Source organism: Anolis sagrei, chromosome X, assembly GCF_037176765.1.
Source record: "Anolis sagrei isolate rAnoSag1 chromosome X, rAnoSag1.mat, whole genome shotgun sequence".
Taxonomy (NCBI): domain Eukaryota; kingdom Metazoa; phylum Chordata; class Lepidosauria; order Squamata; family Dactyloidae; genus Anolis; species Anolis sagrei.
In genome coordinates this window covers 101,885,964-101,910,664 of record NC_090034.1, presented here as the reverse complement: position 1 = coordinate 101,910,664, position 24,701 = coordinate 101,885,964, and the positions used below count along the sequence as shown (strand labels likewise).

Here is a 24,701-nt window from a genome sequence, read left to right as displayed (position 1 = left end):
GCTCCGTCCTCTGGAGTCTTGGCTCTCCCTCCCAATTTGGTGTCGTCTGCAAACTTGATGATCCTGCCTTCTAACCCTTCATCTAAGTCATTAATAAAGATGTTGATTCACTCTAAATCCTCTAGTGTCAGATCTAGAGAGGTTTTGAAAGAGAAAAAAAAACTCAGAGTAATAGTATCCTTGAAGTTATCTTTTTTAAAAAAGATTTATAAATTGTAACACAATGCTGGAGAGAAAAGAGGCCACGTGATTGCTGAAATAAAGGTATTTGGAGGCACTCTGGCTTAGGCTTGGCAGATTGAAGCCACTCTATTCCGCTTTAGTCGCTTGCAATAAGACTCTGTCCAAGTCTGGGAAAAGCAATTCAAGGAGGAGATGGACAAGTTCGAACATGTCCAAAGATGGATGATGAAAATGGTTCAGGTTTTGGAAGCCGAGCCCTCTGGGGAGTGGCTTAAAGGAGATAAGGGGGGTTCAGCTTGGAGAAGAGAAAGCGAAGAGGGACATGAGAGCCATGTTTAAATCTTGGGAAGGATGTCACATTGAGGAAGCTCGTTTCCATGCGGTTTAAGGGAGTAATGGCTTCAAATGCCACACGAGGGATTCCACCCAAAGTTTAGGAAGAACTTTCTGTTGGTAAGGGCCGTGTGATGGTAGAACACATGGCCTTGGAGTCCCCTTGTCTCATAGATTTTAAAAGCAGAGGCAGGATGGCCATCTGTTGGGAGGGCTTTGATGGGGTCTACCTATCAGACAGAAGGGGGTTGGATTAGATGGCCCTTGGGGTCTCTTCCAACTGTAGGATTCTGCAATTCAGGATTCTATTATTCACTAGAGACTGGATAGCCATCTGTCAGGAGGGCTTGGGTGGTCCCTTCCTGTCTGGCAAAAGGGGGTTGGACTAGATGGCCTTTGGTGTCTCTTCCAACTCTAGGATTCTGTGATTCAGGATTCTACAATTCTGTAGAGACTGGCTGGCCATCTGTCAGGAAGGCTTGGGTGGTGTCTTCCTGCCTGGCATAAGGAGGTTCATCTAGGTGGCCTTTTGGGTCTCTTCCAACTGTAGGATTTTGTGATTCAGGATTCTATGATTCAGTAGAGACAGGCTGGCCATCTGTCAGGAAGGCTTGGATGGTGCCTTCCTGCCTAGAAAAAGGAGGTTGGATGAGATGGCCTTTGGTGTCTCATCCAACTGTAGGATTCTGTGATTCAGGATTCTGTGATTCATTAGAGTGTGGCTGGCCATCTGTCAAGAGGGCTTGGATGGTATATACCTTCCTGTCTGGCAAAAGGGAGTTGGACTAGATGGCCCTTGGGGTGTCTTCCAACTCTAGGATTTTGTGATTCGGGGTTCTATGATTCAGTAGAGGCTGGCTGGCCATCTGTCAGGAGGGCTTGGATGTTGCCTTCCTGTGTGGCAAAAGGGGGTTGGACTAGATGCCCTTGGGGTGTCTTCCAACTCTAGGATTTTGTGTTTCGGGGTTCTATGATTCAGTAGAGGCGGGCTGGCCATCTGTTGGGAGGGCTTGGGGGTGCCTTCCTGCCTGGCAAAAGGGGGCTGGACTAGTTGGCCTTTGGAGTCTCATCCAACTGTAGGATTCTGTGATTCACTAGAGAGTGGCTGGCCATCTGTCAGGAGGACTTGGATGATGCCTTCCTGTCTGACCAAAGGGGGTTGGACTAGATGGCCTTTGGGGTCTCTTCCAACTCTAGGGTTCTATGAAAGGACTCCTGTATTTTCAGTGGTGTTGCAACAGAAGTAATTGCACCAGGCATTTCTTCCTGTGCAAAAAAGGTAAAAAGGTGAACAATGGCCGAAGTGTCATCGTCTACCAAACTACGAGCGACTCAGTTTCCCCTAGTTTTCAATCTGGCGAGGAAAAAGACCCACCAGGGAGCCCAAATATGCTGCCTTTTAAAACAGACTTTAAAAAATGGATTTGCAGGCATTTGGGTGAGAAAACATGAAGAAATGGCCTGGCTCCCCCTTGCTAGCCGAAACCAGCCCTTTCCTCCAGATGGGCGCCTTCTCTGCCAAGGTGTTTAGGAAATGCCAGTGTCTATAATTACCCGAATAACATCTTTCTTTCTCTCTCTTTTCCTTCCAGCAAGATGATATTTACGTTCTGGAAGAACAGCTGTGTAAGTCACCCCAAACCCTTTGGCTTGCGACCGCACGAGTGCGAAACACAAGAATTCTCCATGACGCCATTTGCTATTTGTGTTATGACTATTTTCAATCTGTTTTGAAATTATTCTCCCAAATAACCATTTCATACTGGGTGAGGGTTTTATTTCAAACCAGCATTGCCTGGATATAGGTGGCTCTTTCTTTCTTTCCTTGCTCTTTTCTTCCTTGCTTTCCCTCATATGTTTTTCCTCCTCTTCTTTCTTCCTTTTTTCTTCTCTTCCCGTTCTTTTTATTCCCTCTCTTCTTTATCTTTTTTTCCCCTTCCCTTCCTCCCTTTTTTCTTGTCCCTTCTTTCCTTTCTCTTCCTTTCTTGGTGTTTTCTTCTTTTTTTCTTCTATCCCTTTCTTCATCCCTTCTTTCATCCCTCCTTTTCTCTTTCCTTATTTCTCTTTCTCTCCTTCCCTTTCTCTTCCTTCCATCTTTCTCTTCCTTCGTTTTCCTCTTTCTTCATCCTTTCTTTCTTTGTTTCTTTCCTCCCTCCTCTTCCCTTCTTTCTCTTTCCTTCTGTTACTTCTTCCCGTCTTTCTCTTTCTCTCTTTTCCAATACTTTCACCTTCCTTTCTCTTCCTTCCATATTTCCTTTCTCTTCCTGTTTTCCTCTTTCTTCATCCTTTCTTTCTTTCTTTCTTCCCTTCTTTACCTTCCCTTCTCTCTTTCCTTCCTTCCTTTACTTCTTCTCGTCTTTCTCTTTCTCTGTCTTCTGTTTCTCATACCTTCCACCTTCCCTTTTTCTTCCTTCCATCTTCCCTTTCTCTTCCTTTGTTTTCCTTTCTTCACCCTGTCTTTCTTCCTTCCCTTCTTTACCTTCCCTTCTCTCTTTCCTTCCCTTACTTCTTCCTGTCTTTCTCTCTCTCTCTTCTCCTTTCTCTTCCCTTTCACCTTCCTTAGCTCTTCCTTCGTTTTCCTTCCTTCATTCCTTTTTTTCCTTCCCTTTTTCTTTCTTTCCCTCCCTTTCTTCTTCCTGTCTTTCTCTTTCCTTTTCTCATACTTTTCACCTTTCCTTTCTCTTCCTTCCATCTTTCCTTTCTCTTCCTTCATTTTCCTTCCTTCCTCCCTCCCTTTCCTTCCCTTCTTTTTCTTTCTTTCCCTCCCTTATTTCTTCCTGTTTTTCTCTTTTTCTCTCATTACTTTTCTCATACTTTTCACCTTCCCTTTCTCTTCCTTCCTTCTTTCCTTTCCCCTCAATATTGTGGTGAGAACAGACTTGTTAAGCAATGGGGAAAATTCCTCCAATCTTCTCAGAGCAAACCTGATCCCTGATTTCCAAGGGCATGTGCAGAGTTCCCTTTTGTTTCAATGGGATTCCTTCGCAAAAGATGGAAAAATTAACTGATGCCTGAAAAACCTTACGTCCTAATTTCTAAAACAGTTCAACAGCAATGCTATAAAATGTTTTCTCCTCAAAAGACCTAGTTTGGGGGATCTAATGCAGGCTGACACGGCTTCCGTAAACACAACCCAGGCCTTCAGGGGAGGAAGGGAAGTTGCATGCGACTTGAAGATCTTCCTTTCTTTATGCATGGGTTAACATGTGCTGAGCACAGACACGGAGAGAGAAGGAGACATATGTGTCTGTAAAAACTCCCTGGAGTCAAAGGAAAGCTGCCTAGCGACATGAGCCAAAACAATGAGCATCTTGTCTGAAGCTTTTGAATATCTCAGTCAGCGCCACACCATTAAACTGCTCTAATTTGGCAGAGATTTAGTCCTCATTATTCCATTGCTGTCCCATTTTTTCCAGCTGCTTTTAGAACGTCCCAGGTTTTTCTCCTCCTCCCACCTTTGTCCCCCATTTATTTCCGTTGCTGCAACCTGAATTCATTTGCGCTCCACTAACTCGGAGGGCATATCTACACTGCAGAATGAATGCAGCTTGGTACCACTTTCAGCTCAATGCTATAGAGTCCTGGGAGTTGTAGTTTGGTAAGGCAGAGAAGGCTAAAACCACAACTTTCAGGATTCCATATGCATTAGATGCACCTGCAGTATGAGCGGACGAGAGAGGAGAGGGCAGAGTATTTATTTATGTTACTTACTTAGGCGATCTTTCGTAGTCTGAGGATGATGGTCCTCCAAGAATAGTATCCTGGGAGTTGGTCCGTAGGTGGCTGTGGAGCCCTATTCTTGATCTGCATCTTCTCCCACAGTGAGGGCATCAGTTTCCAGATGGAAGGCAGTCCCGGTCGGGGTTGGCTTGACACGCCTTCCTCTTGGCACATTTCTCTCTTTCACCTATTCGTGCCTCTTCAAATTCTACAGCACTGCTGGTCACAGCCGACCTCCAGCTGGAGCGCTCAAGGGCCAGGGCTTCCCAATTCTCAGTGTCTATGCCAGAGTTTTTAAGGTTGGCTTTGAGCCCATCTTTAAACCTCTTTTCCTGTCTTCCAACATTCCGGTTTCCGTTCTTGAGTTTGGAGTAGAGCAACTGCTTTGGGAGACGGTAGTAGAGCATCCGGACAATGTGGCCGGTCCAGCGAAGTTGATGGCAGAGGAGCTTCAATGCTTGTGGTCTTTGCTTCTTCCAGCCCGCTGACATTTGTCCACTTGTCTTCCCAAGAGATTTGCAGGATTTCCCGAAGGCAGCGCTGATGGAATTGTTCCAGAAGTTGTATGTGACGTCTGTAGACAGTCCACGTCTCGCAGGCGTAGAGCAGGGTTGGGAGGACAATAGCTTTATAAACAAGCCCCTTGGTCTCCCTATGGATGTCTCGGTCCTCAAACACGCTCTACTTCATTCGGAAAAATGCTGCACTCGCAGAGCTCAGGCGGTGTTGAATTTCAGTGTCAATGCTGACTTTTGTGGAGAAGTGGCTGCCAAGGGAGCAGAAATGGTCAACATTTTCTAGTGTTACACCATTAAGCTGTATCTCTGGCATTGGAGAGGGATTGGCTGGAAGAGCACTTGAGTTTTCTCGATGTTTAATGACAGGCCGAGCTTCTCGTATGCTTCTGCAAAGGTATTTATTTACATATTATTCATTAAATGCACACCTTTGTCCTGTTCAATGTTTACCTTTCATAATAATGAATATTTCTGTATTTATTCAATTGATAGCTTGGCTCCAGATGGGATCCAAAACCCATCTTTGCCCTTTCCAAGAGACTAAGGCAATAACAAACTGCTGCAGACTCTCCTAGTTTCTGTGCTCTTCCCTAGGAATAACTTTTTCGGTCTTAGTGACGTTCTGATATATTGTGGCCATGTTTTCGTGTCCGAAAGCACAGAGCATGTGTCTTTGCACACATATACGAGCAAGGTGGCATTTCTGGATGTTGACGTTGGGAAGAATACACCAAAAATACAGCAAAAAAGTATACTTTCTGACTTCTGTCCTCTCTGGCTGTTTGTTTACAGGTGCCTGTACCTGCCAAGGAGAGAACAAAAAGTAAGCAGCTGCCATATAATTTGCTCTTCTCTGCATCCAATATAGCAGGACTTTCCAAACGTTTTGTGTTAGTGACACATTTTGCAACACATTTAGTTTTGCTACCAAAACAAAGGTGAAAACCAACCCCGTATAAGAGATACACATATGCAAATTGTAATAACGGAATATGTGGGAACATGACATATTTCATGAACACCTTTCATTTCTGTTTTTAAAAATATTATATTTATTACCTATTTCACAAAGACTCGGAGGTTTCCAACTCCATTTGTGCGACACACATACAAACAATATAGTTACAATCATAGAATCCTAGAGTTGGAAGAGATATTGACAAGCTGGAATGTGTCCAGAGGAGGGCGACTAAAATGATCAAGGGTCTGGAGAACAAGCCCTATGAGGAGCGGCTTAAAGGGCTGGGCATGTTTAACCCAAAGAAGAGAAGGAGACATGACAATATAGTTACAATCATAGAATCATAGAGTTGGAAGAGATATTGACAAGCTGGAATGTGTCCAGAGGAGGGTGACTAAAATGATCAAGGGTCTGGAGAACAAGCCCTATGAGGAGCGGCTTAAAGGGCTGGGCATGTTTAGCCTGAAGAAGAGAAGGAGACATGATAGCCATGTATAAATACGTGAGAGGAACTCATAAGGAGGAGGAAGCAAGCTTGTTTTCTGCTGCCCTGGAGACTAGGACGCAATGGAGAAATGGCTTCACACTACAAGAAAATAGATTCCATCTGAACATGAAAAAGAACTTCCTGACTGTGAGAGCCGTTCAGCAGTGGAACTCTCTACCCCGGAGTGTGGTGGAGGCTCCTTCTTTGGAAGCTTTTAAACAGAGGCTGGATGGCTATCTGTCAGGAGTGCTTTGAATGCAATTTTCCTGCTTCTCGGCAAGGGGTTGGACTGGATGGTGCATGAGGTCTCTTCCAACTCTAGGATTCTATGATTCTATGATGCTCCTTCTTTGGATGCTTTTAAGCAGAGGCTGGATGGCCATCTGTCGGGGATGCTTTGAATGCAATTTTCCTGATTCTTGGCAAGGGGTTGGAATGGTTGGCACATCAAGTCTCTTCCAACTCTAGGATTCTATGAAGAGACCTCATGGTCCATACAGTCCAACCCCATTCTGCCAAGAAGCAGGAAAACCGCATTTAAAGCACCCCGACAGATGGCCATCCAGCTTCTGTTTCAAAGAAGGAGTTTCCACCACACTCCGGGGCAGAGCATTCCACTGCTGAACAGTTCACATGCTACGCGAATGTGGGAACTGAAGTTTCACAACATCTTCCTTTTTTTTTTTCTCTGCTGGTGCCACACCAAACTACAAATCCCAGGATTCCATAGCATTGCACCAGGGCAGTTCTGGTGGTGTCAAATTGTATTAATTATGCAGTGCAGATGCAACTTATGATCCCACTTTAACATCCTATGGGATCTTGGGATGTGTGGCTCCATAAAGTAGGTATACATCTCAGCCAGAGAGTTCTAGTGACCCAACAAACTACAATGTGAAAGCGGTCCATGACTTTTGAGGTTCCTATTACTTCTGGGTGGACCTACTTTGGGGCTGAAAGTATATTATACAGTCAGTATAGGCCCATATAGGAGTGGGCGCAGTGGGTTAAACCTTGACCTGCTAAACTTGTTGATCGAAAGGTCTCAGGTTCAAATCCAGGGAGCTGCGTAAGCTTCCGCTGTCAGCCCCAGCTTCTGCCAACCTAGCAGTTCGAAAAAATGCAAATGTGAGTGGATCAATAGGTGGAAAGGTAATGGCGCTCCATGCAGTCATGCCGGCCACATGACCTTGGAGGTGTCTATGGACAATGCCGGCTCTTTGGCTTAGAAATGGAGATGAGCGCCAAACCCCAGAGTCGGACACGACTGGACTTAACGTCAGGGGAAAACCTTTACCATATAGGCCCATATAATGAAGTTTAGTGGCATTGAGCAGCATTATATGGGTCTACACCAGGCATGGGCAAACTTCAAAATGTGTTGGACTTCAACTCCCATCATTCCGAACAGCCTCAGGCCCCTTCCTTTTCCCCCTCAGCCACTTAAGCGGCTGAGGGGGAAAAGGAAAGGGCCCGAGGCTGTTCGGAATGATGGGAGTTGAAGTCCAAAACATCTGACCATATAACACAGTCTCAAACTGAGTTATATGACAGTGTAGATCCAATCTTAACAAGTACGAATTCTCCTCCCTCGGGTGCAACAGATAGAAAAGGAATGTAAGGATGGGATTCTTCCATCTTTGATGTTTATCTCTTCCTTTTCATTTCTCCCTTCCTAGAAAAGAAAATATAGAGCCGACCCCGCTGCAAAGTGGATCGAAACCATGAAATGAGAGATCAATAGCACTCCTTTGGAGGAAAATAGTGCCTTCGGGATCTCTAGAGCACCAAGCTTCAGCATCTGGAATAAATGCCCCTTTTGCCTTCTCCAGAATCCTTTTGCTATCCAGTTTTTAAAAGATCTGGAATCCTTTCATATTGCATATTCAGGTCCTGAACCGGTGCTTGGCAGCTGTGACGATCTGGATGAGGGCGATGTAATTGAAATCGAATCCAGACAAGACAGAGGTACTCCTGGTCAGTCGAAAGGCCGAACAAGGTATAGGGTTACCGCCTGTGCTGGAAAGGGTTACACCAGTTCTTCTCAACCTTTCTAATGCCGTGACCCCTTAATACAATTCCGCATGTTGTGGTGACCCCCAACCACAAAATTATTTTCATTGCTATTTCATAACTGTTGTGAATTGTGATATAAATATCTGATATGCAGGATGTATTTTCATTCACTGGACCAAATTTGGCACAAATACCCGATACGCCCCAATTTGATTAGTGGTGAGGTTGGCCGGGTTGATTTTGTCATTTGGGAGTTGTAGTTGCTGGGATGTATAGTTCACCTACAATCAAAGAGCATTCTGAACTCCACCAATGATGGAATTGAACCAAACTTGGCATCACACCATGATGAACAGAAAATGCTGGAAAGGTTTGGTGGGCGTTTACCTTGAGTTTGGAAGTTGTAGTTCACCTACATCCAGAGAACACTGTGGACTGGATCTGGATCAAACTTGGCACGAATGCTCAATATACCAAAATGTGAACTCTGGTGGAGTTTGGGGAAAATAGACCTTGACATTTGGGAGTTGTAGTTGTTGGGATTTATAGTTCACCTACAATCAAAGAGCACTCTGAACTCCACCAATAATGGAATTGAACCAAACTTGGCACACACAGAACTCCCATGATGAACAGAAAATACTGGAAAGGTTTGGTGGGAGTTGACCTTGAGTTTGGGAGTTGTAGTTCACCTACATCCAGAGAGCACTGTGGACTCAAACAATGATGCATCTGGACCAAACTTGGCACGAATCCTCAATATGCCTGGTGAAGTTTGCGGAAAATCTTGACATTAGAGAGTTGTAATTTCTGGGATTTCTAGTTTGCTGGCATCCAGAAAACACTGTGGACTCAAACAATGATGGATCTGGACCAAACTCGGCATGAATACTCAAAATGCACAAATGTGAACACTGGTGGAGTTTGGGGAAAATAGATCTTGACATTTAGGAGTTGTAGTTGCTGGGATTTATAGTTCACCTACAATCAAAGAGAATTCTGAACCCCACCAATGATAGAATCAGGCCAAACTGCCCACACAGAATCCCCAGGAGCAACAGAAAATACTGTTTTTTATGGTTTTTGGCAACCCCTCTGACACCCCCTCGCAACCCCCCCCCCAGGGGTCCCGACCCCCAGGTTGAGAAATGCTGGGTACACTCTTCCTGAAAACGCAGGTTCGCAGCTTGGGAGTGATCCTGGATTTGTCGTTGAGTCTGGAAACCCAGGCTTCAGCAGTGCCCAGGGGAGCTTTTGCACAATTCAAACTTGTGTTCCAGTTGTGCTTGTACCTTGGGAAATCAGACTTGGCCATGGTAGTTCATGCTCTGGTTGCATCTTGAATAGACTACTGCAATGCACTCTACATGGGGCTGACTTTGAAGACTGTTCAGAAGCTTCAAATAGTCCAACGAGTGGCAATCAGGTTGCTCACTGGAGCAATGTACACGGAGCATACAAGTCCCCTGTTGCGTCAGCTCCAATGGCTGCCAATCTGCTACCGAGCATAATTCAAAGTGGTGGCTTTGTCCTATAAAGCTCTCAATGGCTCTGGTCCAACTTACTGGCTGTTAAGAATTGTGGGAGTTGAAGTCCAAAACACCCGGATGACCGAAGTTTCATAGAATCATAGAGTTGGAAGAGACCTCATGGGCCATCCAGTCCAACCCCTTTCTTCCAAGAAGCAGGAAAATTGCATTCAAACCACCCTCGACCGATGGCCATCCAGTTTAAAAGCTTCCAAAGAAGGAGCCTCCACCACACTCCGGGGCAGAGAGTTCCACTGCTGAACGGCTTTCACAGTCAGGAGTTCTTCCTAATGTTCAGATGGAATCTCCTTTCTTGTAGTTTGAAGCCATTGTTCTGTGTCCTAGTCTCCAGGGCAGCAGAAAACAAGCTCGCTCCCTCTTCCCTGTGACTTCCTCTCACATATTTATACATGGCTATCATGTCTTCTCTCAGCCTTCTCTTCTTCAGGCTAAACATGCCCAGCTCTTTAAGCCGCTCCTCATAGGGCTTGTTCTCCAGACCCTTGATCATTTTAGTCGCCCTCCTCTGGACACATTCCAGCTTGTCAATATCTCTCTTGAATTGTGTTGCCTAGAATTGGACACAGTATTCCAGGTGTGGTCTAATCAAGGCAGAATAGAGCATGGGGAACATGACTTCCCTGGATCTATTCTAGACACAAGGCTCCTATTGATGCAGGCCAAAATCCCATTGGCTTTTTTTGCCGCCGCATCATATTGTTGGCTCATGTTTAACTTGTTGTCTACGAGGACTCCAAGATCCTTTTCACACATACTGCTCTCCCCCATTCTGTCTCTTTGCATTTCGTTTTTTCTGCCTAAGTGGAGTATATTGCATTTGTCCCTGCTGAACTTCATTTTGTTAGTTTTGGCCAATCATCTCTCTAATCTGTCAAGATCGTTTTGAATCCTGCTCCTGTCCTCTGGAGTATTGGCTCTCCCTCCCAATTTGGTGTCGTCTGCAAACTTGTTGATCCTGCCTTCCAACCCTTCATCTAAGTCAGTAGTTCTCAGGGATTTCTGGGAGTTGTAGGCCAGAAACATCTTGGGACCCCAGGTTGAGAACCACTCCATTTATAAAGATGTTGAACGGGACTGGGCTCAGGAGGGAAGCCTGCTGATGGCACTCCGCTCGTCACTTCTTTCCAGGATGAAGAAGAGGAAGCCTTGGGGAGAATCACCGTTTAACCAATTGCAGATCCACCTCACCGTAATTTTACCTAACCTACATTGGACTAGTTTGTTTGCCAGAAGGTCATGGGGGACCTTGTCGAAGGCCTTACTGAAATCCAGGTAAATCAAGTTTGCCCATGCCTGTGCTAGAACATCTTTGGTTTTTAAGTGGTTTCATGTACTGTGGCACGAATGCACTTTGCCACCACTTGAACCTCCATGGCTCAATGATATGTGGTCCTAGGAGTTGTACTTTTTTTGTATTGTCAAAGGCTTTCATGGCTGGAATCACTGGGTTGCTATAGGTTTTTTCGGGCAATATGGCCATGTTCTAGAGGCATTCTCTCCAGACATTTCGCCTGAGGATGCTTGCCAAAGATGCAGGCGAAATGTCAGGAGAGAATGTCTCTAGAACATGGCCATATAGCAAAAAAAAATCTACAACAACCCACTATACTTTTTTCCCAAAACCAAAGAAAGTTTGTGCCTCGCCAAACTGCAAATCCCAGGACTGCATAGCGCTGAGTCACGGCAGTATAAACCGGAAAGGATTTTTCCAGGAAAAAGAAATATCCAAGAAGGTTACATTAATAGGATGGCTACATTTCTCTTTCTGGCTGCTTGGCAGTGGGAAAACGTATGCATTTGTCAAAGTGGTGTTAAACTGCATTAAGTCTACAGTGTATACCAGGGGTCCTCAAACTTTTTAAACAGGGGGCCAGGTCACAGTCTGTTGGAGGACCAGATTATAAATTGAAAAAAAAGAATTCCTATGCACATTGCACATATAATATTTATAGTGCAAAAAAAATACAATAATTAAAATGAAGAACAACTTTAACAAATATAAACTTATTAGTATTTCAATGGCAAGCGTGGGCCTTCTTTTGGCTGATGGGATAGGATTGTTGTTGTTGTGTGCTTTCAAGTTGTTTCAGACATAGGTTGACCCTGAGCGAGGGCCAGGTAAATGACCTTGGCGGGCCGAATCCGGCCCCCAGGCCTTAGTTTGAGGACCCCTGGTGTATACAGTATAGAATTAACGCAGTTTAACACCACTTTAACAGCCATGGCTTGATGCTAATTATGGGTTTTGTAGTCTCACAAGCTCTTTCATATTCAATATATTGTCGAAGCCTTTCATGGCCGGAATCACTGGGTTGTTGTGTGTTTTCTGGAATGTATGGCCATGTTCCAGGAGCATTCCCTCCTGATGTTTTGCCTGCATCTATGGCAGGCATCCTCAGAGGTTGTGAGGTCTGTTGGTGAAGTTTATATATCTGTAAGATGATGTCCAGGGCGAGAGAAAGAACTCTTGTCTGTTTGTGGCAAGTTTGAATATTGAAGGTGGCCACCTTGATTAGCATTTAATAGCCTTGCAGCTTCAAGTCACGGCTGCATCCTGCCTGGGGGAATCCTTTGTTGGAAGGTGTTAGCTGGCCATGATTGCTTCAGGTCAGGACCTTCTGTTTTGGAGTTATAGTTCGCCTGCATCCAGAGCACTGTGAACTCAAACAATGATGGATCTGGACCAAACTCAGAGTGAATACTCAATATGCCCAAATGTGAACACTGGTGGAGTTTGGGGAAAATAGACTTTGACATTTAGGAATTGTAGTTGCTGGGATTTATAGTTCACCTACAATCAAAGAGCATTCTGAACCCCATGATAGAATTGGGCCAAACTTCGCACACACAACCCCCATGCCTTGAAGGGACTTGGTGGTGCATGCTCTCCCTCATCCCCGGATGTGCACCATGCTGCAATGCGCTGAACATGCCTGCTCTCCCCTCCTCACTTGGGAGTCTCAGAAACAGCCCTCCCCTACCACTCACAGCGGAGGAGGGCTGTTGGATTTGCCATCTGTTTCCAAAAAGGAAGAGAAGGACAGGCAGAGAGATCTTCAGCCTTCTTGGCCAAAGGAGTTTCTAACACCATGAGAAATATGTGTTTCCTGATGGCCTTTGGTGACCCCTCTGAAACCGCCTTGCAACCCACCTCCAGGTTGGAAAAAAACTACTGTAAGTGATATTTACTGTCCTGGAATACTAGCCAGATGTCCCACGAATGGTCCCAAAAATTATCGAATCATCAGATCTTAGTCCCAAAAGTCATACGTATAAATTTGGTCCCAGAAGTCATAGAACATTGGCTCATGGTCCCAAAAGTCATAGAGTCATGGTTTCACAAGCTACAGAATCATGATCATCATGACACCTCCTGCTCTGTAAACATGGAATCTGTAGGCCCTAAACGTTCCCAGTTTGACCAGTATAGTCCCCATTACCATTACCTGCCTGTCACCCCAGTTTTAAAATGTTCCATTTCCCCTATTCAGTTGTATTTGGGTTCGGCCTCTTGTAAGCCGCACCGAGTCCTTCGGGAGATGGTAGCGGGGTACAAATAAAGGTTTGTTATTATTATTATTATTATTATTATTATTATTATTCAGTTCTCTCCATGCTCAGCTAACGGGAATGGGTTACTTCCCAGTGGGCTCAAGCAAAAGCAAACTGCTGCGCCCAGTCCAAGAATGTGCGTCGTTCTTCCTGGGTAACGTCTAATCATGTTAATGAAGTTCAGAGATATTTTGGGCACTTTTCAAACATGATATATGGGGTGGAATGAACTTTTGCCCTGGCTGCCTATGTTTTAACCCATTCAATAATGCTTCCAGTATCAAGGGAGGTTTGCACATAAATGACAGGTCTGGATAGTTCAAATTGGGGAGGAAAGATTCTTATCTCTTGGCCCTGGTTTTGCAAACGTTGATGTTTTTTAAAATGTCGTGTTCCCTGTTGACTTAACCATTTTTTCTTTGGTTTCTTCAGCTCCAAAGTATAACATGGGGGAGAGAAGACTTGTCTTTTCCATATCTTTTCTATTGATCCCTGCTCTCTGTTTACCATTCGAGCCAAGGAGGGCGTTTTTGGAGAAGACAAGTCGGAGCCTGGAAATTGATACAAAATTCTACTCCTCTCCAAACAATGACTCCAAAAACGTAGCTCTTGCACTCAGTAAGTCAGCTTCAATCTTGCATCGCGATGTGCTGCATTAGGAGGGCATCTACACTGAGGAATTGATGCAGTTTCATACCACTTGAGTTTGGCGTGCTCCATGAAATTGAATCCTAGGACTTGTAGTTCGACAGTTTCCCTTCATTCCCAACCTGGAATTTTCTGCAGCTAAGCTAAACCTCGATTGCATCTCAACTAGATAATGTGCAAAGTGTGTGCAAAAGGTGGAACTGAGGTCATGGCCATACAGCCCAGAAAACTCACAGCAACCCAGAGATTCCGGCCATGAAAGCCTTTGACAACACAACATGGAATTGAGGTCATTTCTCCCCCAAAGAAGACATTCTGTCCCTAAAATTGTATTTCGTTCCCCAAATGTCTAGCACTGCAGAGAGTGAAACTGAAAATTGTTCACACTTTGATCTCTTCTGTCTTGTGTTTTTGCATTTGCTCTGGTCACTTTCGCTGCTTTGAAAACAAAAGTTATGTAAACGCTAGAAATTTGCAGACTGGAGGAAAACGTACCTTTGGGGCAGAATTCCTTTTTGGATGGTCAGCACTACATTTTGCATCCCTCTGCATCTTCATCATCATTACAGTATTATTATTATTATTATTATTATTATTATTATTATTATTATTATGGTCATGTCAGGAGCAACTTGAGAAACTGCAAGTTGCATATAGTGTGAGAGAATTGGCCATCTGTGAGGACGTTGCCCAGGGGTCACCCAGATGTTTTGATATTTTTACCCTCCTTGTGGGAGGCTTCTCTCATGTCCCCGGATGAGGAGCTGGAGCTGATAGAGGGAGCTCATCTGCGCTCTCCCCGGATTCGAACCTGTGACCTAGCGGTCTTCAGTCCTGCCGGTACAGGGGTTTAACCCACTGCGCCACCGGGGGCTCCCATTATTATTATTTTTACCATCCTTGTGGGAGGCTTCTCTCATGTCCCCGAATGAGGAGCTGGAGCTGATAGAGGGAGCTCATCCGCGCTCTCCCCGGATTCGAACCTGTGACCTAGCGGTCTTCAGTCCTGCCGGCACGGGGGTTTAACCCACTGTGCCACTGGGGGCTCCCATTATTATTATTTTTACCATCCTTGTGGGAGGCTTCTCTCATGTCCCCGCATGAGGAGCTGGAGCTGATAGAGGGAGCTCATCCTCGCTCTCCCCGGATTCGAACCTGTGACCTATCGGTCTTCAGTCCTGCCGGCACAGGGGTTTAACCCACTGCGCCACCGGGGGCTCCCATTATTATTATTATTATTATTATTATTATTCTATTATTATTATTAGATACATAACAAGATTAGTACACAGCAAACAAGATCACTATGCTGGTTGTTGTATTGGATCACACGTCGGACACTTCCCAAGTGTCTAGGACTGTGTGATGTATTGGTGAATAATGCATGCAGGTGGCCTTTTGCAGCTGACAGATGGTAATTTTGTCAGTGCCGGTTGTTTTTAAGTGCAGGTCAAGGTCTTGAGGCACTGCACCCAGTGTGCCAATCACCCTTGGGACCACCTTGACTGGCTTGTGCCAGAGTCTTTGCTATTATTATTATTATTATTATTATTATTATTATTATTATTTGAAACGCAACAAGATTAGTACTCAGCAAGCAAGATCACTATGCTGGTTGTTGTATTGGATCACATGTCGGACACTTCCCAAGTGTCTAGGACTATGCATTGTGATGTTACCTGGGAACCGCTCTGGGTCCCCTCGGGGAGATGGAGAGGTATAAAAATAAAGCTATTATTATTATTATTATTATTATTATTATGTGATGTATTGGCGAATAATGCGTGCAGATCCGAGTCAGGTGACAGCTGACAGATGGTAATTTTGTCAATGCTGATTATTTTTAAGTGCAGGCCTAGGTCTTGAGGCACCGCACCCAGTGTGCTGATCACCACTGGGACCACCTTTGCTGGCTTCTACCAGTAAAGTTGTTGTTGTTATCCCTTTTTCCTCTTTGTGATACTAAATGTTTTTCTGAAGCCCTCTTTTCACTCAATTTACTGGGAACTCCTTCCAGATAAGGCTTATAACCAACCTATTATGGAAACAATTTAAGGAAAATCCAGACCCATTGAAGGAAAACATCAATAGTTTTGATGCAAAAATTGTAAACTGTTTATTAAACTCAACAGTCCCAACTTTAGAACAACTTGCAAACAGACCACAATAAAAAAAAACAATTTTTTTCCTTTGCAAAATATATAAACATAAAAATAGTGTCTTTCTTTCCAAAAGCATATAAACTTTTCCTTTGTTTACAAAACGAGAATCTAGACAGTAGCAATTTAGAAGATATATTTCCCTGCAAAGGCTGCATCCCTCTTGAGACACACATGATAACCCTGACATGATATCAAGCACATATATATGTAAAAGGAACATGATGTAATTGCACATATAGGCAATTACCATACATAAAAGAAACATGAAACAATTAAATATGTACAAAGGCACACATAAATACATAAAAGAAGCATGTAAAGTAACTTCACATATAAAACATGATATAAAGATATGACATAAGGCAATTACATATGTAAAGAAAGATGATATAATTACCTAGAAATGTGATATAAGGCAACTATATACATTAAAAAAATCTGGTCACAAATGTAGTTTTTCCAAACAAAGAAGAGAATTGGGCTTCCATTCTCCATACTTGAAACGAAGTGGGAAGAAATCAGAAAAATAGTGTTCATGATCCTCAAAATCAAATGATGTTCTTTTCCAAAGTCAAAGAAAAACTATGAAATGAAATGTTCTTTTGCTTTTGCTTTTCCTCCTCAAACCTCCTGAAGAAGACTCCTTGCTGACCTTCTTATCTCTTGACCTTGCGTCCAGCCGAGTTGCGTCCGCACTTGCGATACAGCGACCGCTTCCCTTGGCTCAGTGGGCAGTATTTCAACGTATGGGCCTTATTGCCGGTGGCACCGCAGAGCGGACAGGTGTATTTGCGCAAGATGGGGCATTCCACGGCGCCGTCTGCTCCCTTCAGCCGGTGAGATGAATAGACCTGCTTGGATTCGCCATTGTGTTTGCAAAAATTGCAAATCTCCTTGCTTTGGGAAGCCTGGCCATTGGCACTGCCTTTGGAGCTCTTGCTGCTGGATCCACTTCCGTTGAGCCACTGCGATGCCGTTTCCGTGTCGTCCTCATTGAGGACTAGCTGCATGTCACAGTCCATCATGTCCCAACTCTGAGACTGGACCCTCTTACGTTCTTCAACGATCTCTGTAACCACCTTTGCAAGGCTCAGATAGTCCTTCCACCTGTCGAACTCCCTGAACATGGAAGGGGCATAACGTGGCATGTGCATGGCTGATCTGGAGAGCATGTTGGAAGGATGTGTGGGCACACACCAAATGCCCCATATTGGGGGCGGAGTCTGTGCTTTATATATAAGGGGAGGGGTCCAAAACCTTTTACATTGGACCCTCCCATCTATATTTCCCCCCTCCTTGCCCTAGATTTAACCCACACGTGTCTAGCATCACAGGAAGAGTTGGGTTTTTTCCATATTTTTCACTTAGGAGGTAATGCCAGAGTTTGTCCCTTAAGGGAAAGTTAGCCATTGTGGCTCTGTTTGTTTTGTCCATCTAAGACAGCGTTTCTCAACCTGAGGGTCGGGACCCCTGGAGGGGTCACGAGGGGGTGTCAGAGGGATCGCCAAAGACCATCAGAAAACACAGTGTTTCCTGTCGGTCATGGGGGTTCTGGGCGTGGGATGTTTGGCCCAATTCTAACATTGATGGGGTTCACAATGCTCTTTGATTGTAGGTGAACTATAAATCACAGCAACTACAACTCCCAAATGTCAAGGTCTATTTTCCCCAAACCCCACCAGTGTTCACATTTGGGCATATTGAGTGTTTGTCTCAAGTTTGATTCAGATCCATCATTACCCTCACTACCTTGCCATAGATGCAGGCGAAACATCAGGAGAGAATGCCTCTAGAACATGGCCATATAGCCCAAAAAAACCTACAACAACCCAGATCCATCATTGTTTGAGCCCACAGTGCTCTCTGGATGTAGGTGAACTACAACTCCCAAACTCAAAGTCAATGTCTACCAAATCCTTCTAGCATTTTCTGTTGGTCATGGGAGTTCTGTGTGCCAAGTGTGGTTCAGTTCCATCATTGGTGGAGTTCAAAATGCTCTTTGATTGTCAGTAAACCATAAATCCCAGCAACTACAACTCCCAAATGACAAAATCAATCCCCTCCAACCCTACTAGTATTCAAATTTGGGCGTATTGGGTCTTTGTGCCAAATTTGGTCCAGTGGGTGAAAATACATCCTGCATATCAGATACATACATGACGATTCATAACAGCAGCAAAATTACAGTGATGAAGTAGCAACAAAAATAATTTTATGCTTGGGGGTCACCATAACATGAGGAAGCGTATTAAGGGGTCGTGGCATTAGGAAGGTTGAGAACCACTGATCTAAGACCATGGTTCTCAACCTGTGGTTCCCCAGATGTTTTGGCCTTTAACTCCCAGAAATCAGCTGGTAAACAGGCTGGAATTTTTGGGAGTTGTAGGCCAAAACACCTGGGGACCCACAGGTTGAGAACCACAGATCTAATAGTTAGTTGTATTTCTGACTTGGATAAAACATCATCATTGGACATCCAATGCTTGCCAAAGACCTGTCGGATGGATCCCGTAATCATGAAGCCTACAAGAGTGTTATATGGCTTTTGCGTGTCAGAAATAGCGTTGGACTGGATGGCCTTTGTGATTTCTTCTAGCTTTGTGATTCTGTGATGTTTGGTGCCATGTTTCTATGATTCTATGGATTTTGAGATGATTTTATGACTTGGATCTATGATTCCACAACTTTTGGGACCATATTTTCTATGACTTTGGAACCACGATTCTTTGGAGGCTCCTTCTTTGGAAGCTTTTAAACAGAGGCTGGATGGCCATCTGTCAAGGGTGATTTGAATGCAATATTCCTGCTTCTTAGCAGGGGGTTGGACTGGATGGCCCATGAGGTGTCTTCCAACTCTTTGATTCTATGATTCTATGACTTTGGGGATCATGATTCTATGACTTGTGAAACCATGGTTCTATGACTTTTGGGACCACAAGCCAATGATTCTATAACTTTTGGGACCATTTTCTACGTATGACTTTTGGGACCGTGATCTGATGATTTGATGACTTTTGGGACCATTCGTGGGTCATCTGCCTAGTCTTTCAGGACAGTAAATATCAATTACAGCAGTGGGTTATTGTAGGTTTTTCGGGCTGTATGGCCATGTTCTGGACTGGATGGCCCATGAGGTCTCCTCCAACTCTATGATTCTATGATTCTGGAAGGATTTATTTATTTATTTATTTACAGTATTTATATTCCGCCCTTCTCACCCCGTAGGGGACTCAGGGCAGATTACAATGTACATATACATGGGAAACATTCAATGCCATACACACACAACATATATAGACAGACACACAGAGGCTACTTAACATTCCAGCTTTTCTTGAGGGTATTTTTGGCCACCAGGGGAGCTGTCGCTTCACCAATCATTTGTGACACGGATGAAGTACTTCCTCATTCTTTGCATGCTTGCTGGAGATGTTTAATGGCCTCTTAAATTTGTTAAATTTGCCTCCTCACATAAGCGGTACCTAAATTTTCTACTTGACAGAAGCAACTGTCTTTTGGGCTGCAAAGATCGACAGCAAGCTACACAAATTGGTCAGACGCTCACTCTGCCCTGGCTGGCTTCGAACTCATGACCTTTTCGTCTCCCAGCCAGCTGCGCCACAGTCCCGGTGCATTCTCTCCTGACGTTTCGCCTGCATCTGTGGCAAGCATCCTCAGAGGTTGTGTGGTTTGTGGAAACTAGGAAAATTGGGTTTATATCTGTGGAAGGTCCAGGGTGGGAGAAAGAACATTTTTTAGGGGTGGGTTGTTACTGCCTGGGGGGATCCTTTGCTGAGAGGTGATTAGGTGTTCCTGATTGTTTCTTGTCTAGAGTTCCCCTGTGTTTGAGTTTTGATTTTATTTACTGTTATAATTTTAGAGTTTTTTTAGTACTGGTAGCCAGATTTTGTTCATTTTCATGGTTTCTTCCTTTCTGTTGAAATTGTCGACATGCTTGTGGATTACAATGGCTTCTCTGTGTAGTCTGACATGGTGGTTGTCAGAGTGGTCTAGCATTCCTGTGTTCTAAAATAAAATGCTGTGTTCAGGTTGGTTCATCAGGTGCTCTGCTGTGGCTGACTTCTCTGGTTGAAGTAGTCTGCAATGCCTTTCATCACCTCTCAACAAAGGATTTCCCCAGGCAGTAACAAGTCACACCTAAAAACTGTCAGGCCATCAAATGCTAATCAAGGTGGCCAATTGAAACATCCACAGCGACCTCCAACAGACAAGAGTTCTTTCTCCCACCCTGGACATTATTCCACAGATATATAAACCCAAATTTCCTAGTTTCCACAAACCTCACAACCTCTGAGGATGCTTGTCACAGATGGAGGCAAAACGTCAGGAGAGAATGCTTTGAGAACATAGCCATACTGCCCAAAAAGTCTACAACAATCCAGTGATTCCAGTCATGAAAATCTTCAACAGTTGCAGCAGTGTTTCCCAACTTGGGGGTCAGGACCCCTGGGTGGGTTGGAAGGCGGTTTCAGAGGGGTCACCAAAGATCATCAGAAAACATATATTTCCGATGGTCTTAAGAAGCCCTTTGGCAGAGAAGGCTGAAGACCTCTCCACCTGTCCTTCTCTTCCTTTTTGGAAACAGAAGGAAAATCCTCCCACCAAAAGCCCTCCTCTGCTGTGATTGGCTGTGAGGACTGTTTCTGAGACTCCAAGCAGGGAAGGGGAGAACAGGCGTGCTTGGTGCATGGCAGCGTGTTACACGTGTGGGCGAGGGAGAGTGGGTGAGGTTGGAGGGAGGTTTGTGCCAGTGAGTCCCTTCAAGGCATGGGGGTTCTATGTGGGAAGTTTGGCCCAATTCTACCATTGGTGAGGTTCAGAATGCTCTTTGATGGTAGGTGAACTATAAATTCCAGCTTGAGTTGCTGGAATTTATAGTTAACCTACAATCAAAGAACTCTACCAACAATGGAATTGAACCCATCTTGGCACACAGAACTCGAATGACAAACAGAAAATACTGGAAGGGATTTTGGAGTTGTAGTTCACCTACATCCAGAGAACACTGTGGATTCAAACCATGCTGGATCTTGACCAAACTTAGTCCAGCTCCACCAGTATTCACATTTGGACATATTGAGTATTCCTGCTAAGTTTGGTCCAGATCCAACATGGTTTGAGTCCACAGTGCTCTCTGGATGTAGGTGAACTATAACTCCAAAATCCCTTCCAGGATTTTCTGTTTGTCATTTGAGTTCTGTGTGCCAAGATTGGTTCAATTCCATCGTTGGTGGGGTTCAGAATGCTCTTCGATTGTAGGTGAACTATAAATCCCAGCAACTGTAACTCCCAAATGTCAAAGTCTATTTTCCCCAAACTCCACCAGTGTTCAAATTTGGGCATATTGAGTATTTATGCCAAGTTTAATCCAGATCCACAACTCCCAAATGTCAAGCTCTGTTTTCCCCAAACTTCACAAGTGTTCACATTTGGGTATATTGAGTATCCATGCAAAGTTTGGTCCATATTCTTCATTATTTGAGTCCACAGTGCTCTCTGGATGTAGGTGAACTACAACTCCAAAACTTAAGGTCAATGCCCACCAAACCCTTCCAGTATTTTCTGTTGGTCATGGGAGTTCTATGTGCCAAGTTTGGTTCAATTCCATCATTGGTGGAGCTCAGAATGCCCTTTGATTGTAGGTGAACTACAAATCCCAGGAACTACAACTCCCAAATGACAAAATCAATCCCACCAGACCAGTATTCAAATGTGGGTGTATCAAACCTTTGTGCCAAATTTGGTCCAGTGAATGAAAATACATCCTGCATATCAGATATTTACAAGATGATTCATAACTGTTGCAAAATTATAGTTATGAAGTAGCAACGAAAATAATGTTATGGTTGGGGGTCAACACAACATCAGGAACTGTATTAAGGGGCTGCGACATTAGGAAGGGCTTGACTTCCAGACCTTGGGCCATTTTGGTGTCCCTTCTCGGGACACCTTCCATTTTTGACCATATCCTTTTGGAATTGTGATGCCCACAATTGAATATAGGGTTATTCCCAAACAAGAATAGGGGAACTATAACTTCCTTTGATCTCAGCACTATCCTATTGTTGCAGTCTAGAATTACATTGGCCTTTGAAGCTGCTGCTTCAACCTAAGCAGGGAGAAGTTATTCCATTCCAAGTGTCTGGATAGAAAAGACATCATGGTGGACGTGAAGTTTTCTTAAATGTAAGTTTTACTGTACGTGCGCAATTGCGCCGCTGCGGTATTTTGCAAGCATACCACAATTATGGTAAACATACGCAATTCCAGGTGGTGCAGCGAGCTAAACCGCTGAGCTGCTGAATTTGTTGGCCGAAAAGTTGGCGGTTCGAATCCAGGGGAGCGGGGTGAGCTCCCGCTGTTAGCCCCAGCTTCTGCCCACCTAGCAGTTCGAAAACATGCAAATGTGAGTAAATCAATAGGTACCGCATCTGTGGGAAGGTAACAGCGCTCCAAGCAGTCCTGCTGGCCACATGACCTTGGAGGTGTCTATGGACAACGCCGGCTCTTCGGCTTAGAAATGGAGATGAACACCACCCCCCAGAGTCGGACACGACTAGATTTAATGTCAAAGGGAAACCTTTACCTTTCTTTTTACCGCAATTACAATAGTCGCAGGTAAGCATGGCTTTTTCTTGTGGGGAACAGTGATATATAGAATTGGTCAGATCAATCACATCTTAGGTTGGATTAATTGCTTTTATAGGTGGGCTCGCATGTAATATTGTCGTAATGGAAATATGTAATGATTGACCTATTGCATGTCATCAGAGAAAGAGGAGAAGTGATGGGCTCAAAGCCAACCTTAAAAACTGTGGCATAAACACTGAGAACTGGGAAGCCCTGTCCCTTGAGCACTCCAGCTGGAGGTCAGCTGTGACCAGCAGTGCTGTAGAATCTGAAGAGGCATGAATGGAGGGCGAAAGAGAGAAACGTGCCAAGAGGAAGGCGCGTCAAGCCAACCCCGACCGAGACTGCCTTCCACCTGGAAACCAATGCCCTCACTGCGGGAGAAGATGCAGGTCAAGAATAGGGCTCCACAAGCACCTATGGACACACCGCCAGAATACTGACCTTGGAGGACCATCATCCTTGGACTACGAGGGATCGCCTAAGTATGTAAGAATGTTTCAGTTGACCATCTTGATCAGCACTGAATGGCTCTGCAGCTTCAAATCCTGGTTACTTCCTGCCTGGTGGAATCCTTTGTTGGGAGGTGTTAGCTAGCCCTTTTGGTTGACTTAAGAGGCTGAGGGCGGAAAAGGAAGGAGCCTGAGGCTGTTAGGAATTGTGGGATTGGAAGTCCAAAACACCTAGAGGACCAAAGTTTGCCCATGGTATAGACTGGTATAATGCATTATATGGGATTTACAATATAGATAATTTCAACAGAAAGGAAGAAACCATGAAAATGAACCAAATCTGGCTACCAGTATTTAAAAAAAACAATTCTAAAATCATAGCAGTAAATAAAGAACAACACTTAAACACAGGGGAACTCCAGACAAGAAACAATCAGGAACACATACTCCCCTTTCAACAAAGAATTCCCCCAGGCAGTAAGAAGCCAGACCTTGAAACTGCTAGGCCTTTAAATGCTTATCAAGGTGACCAATGGAAACATTTACACCTATCTGAAACAGACAAGAGTTCTTCCTCCCACCCTGGAAATTATTCCACTGATATATAACCCAACTTTCCTAGTTTCCAACACACCTCACAACTTCTGAGGATGCTTGCCATAGATGCAGGTGAAACGTCAGGAGAGAATGCCTCTAGACCATGGCCATACAGCCCGAAAAAACCTACAACAACCTAGAAACCACACTTTCTCATTACTTTAATTTCCAGATCACCAGACTGGGCCACAGCAACACGTGGCAAGGGACGGCTAGTATAAAATATATAATTATGATATTGTACTATTAGTATTATTATATTGTATTCCATTATAATATTATAAATATATGTATATACCATATATTATATTATCTATCCCTCTAAATGCACACTTGTGTATATGAATGTACACTGGTCTCAATATATTGTTGCTGTTGAACTCAGTGGACACGTAAGTGTTCACTTTGCATTTGGGTATATATATTTATATGCAATAATATATTATATTATATTATCTATCTATCTAAATGCACGCTTGTGTATATTAATGCACACTGGTCTCAATATATTGCTGCTGTTGAACTCAGTGGACAAGTAAGTGTTCACTTTGCATTCGGATATATATATGTATATACAATATATTATATTATATATTCTATCTATCTAAATGCACACTTGTGTATATGAATGCACACTAGTCTCAATATATTGCTGCTATTGGACTCGGTGGACAAGTAAGTGTTCACTTTGCATTCGGATATATATGTATATACAATTATATTATATTATATTATCTATCTCTCTAAATGCTCACTGGTGTATATGAATGTACACTGGTCTCAATATGTTGCTGCTATTGGACTCAATGGACAAGTAAGTGTTCACTTTGCATTTGGATATATATATGCTTATACAATATATTATATTATC

The 24,701-nt window shown here is 43.9% G+C and overlaps 1 protein-coding gene and 1 long non-coding RNA gene across 2 annotated transcripts; one reads left to right on the top strand and one right to left on the bottom strand.

Moving 5' to 3' along the window:
- The first annotated feature begins 473 nt into the window (after positions 1-473).
- On the top strand, positions 474-8,036 carry LOC137097970 (uncharacterized). The gene is made up of 4 exons (XR_010910524.1): positions 474-636; positions 2,109-2,142; positions 5,547-5,577; positions 7,882-8,036. It is a non-coding gene; the product is annotated as an uncharacterized lncRNA (long non-coding RNA).
- Positions 8,037-16,786: 8,750 nt separating this feature from the next.
- On the bottom strand, positions 16,787-17,409 carry LOC137097969 (nanos homolog 2-like). Its single transcript, XM_067473483.1, is given in 2 exon segments — positions 16,787-17,313; positions 17,316-17,409. Coding segments are annotated over 2 exon segments (621 nt in total).
- Between the last annotated feature and the right edge of the window lie 7,292 nt (positions 17,410-24,701).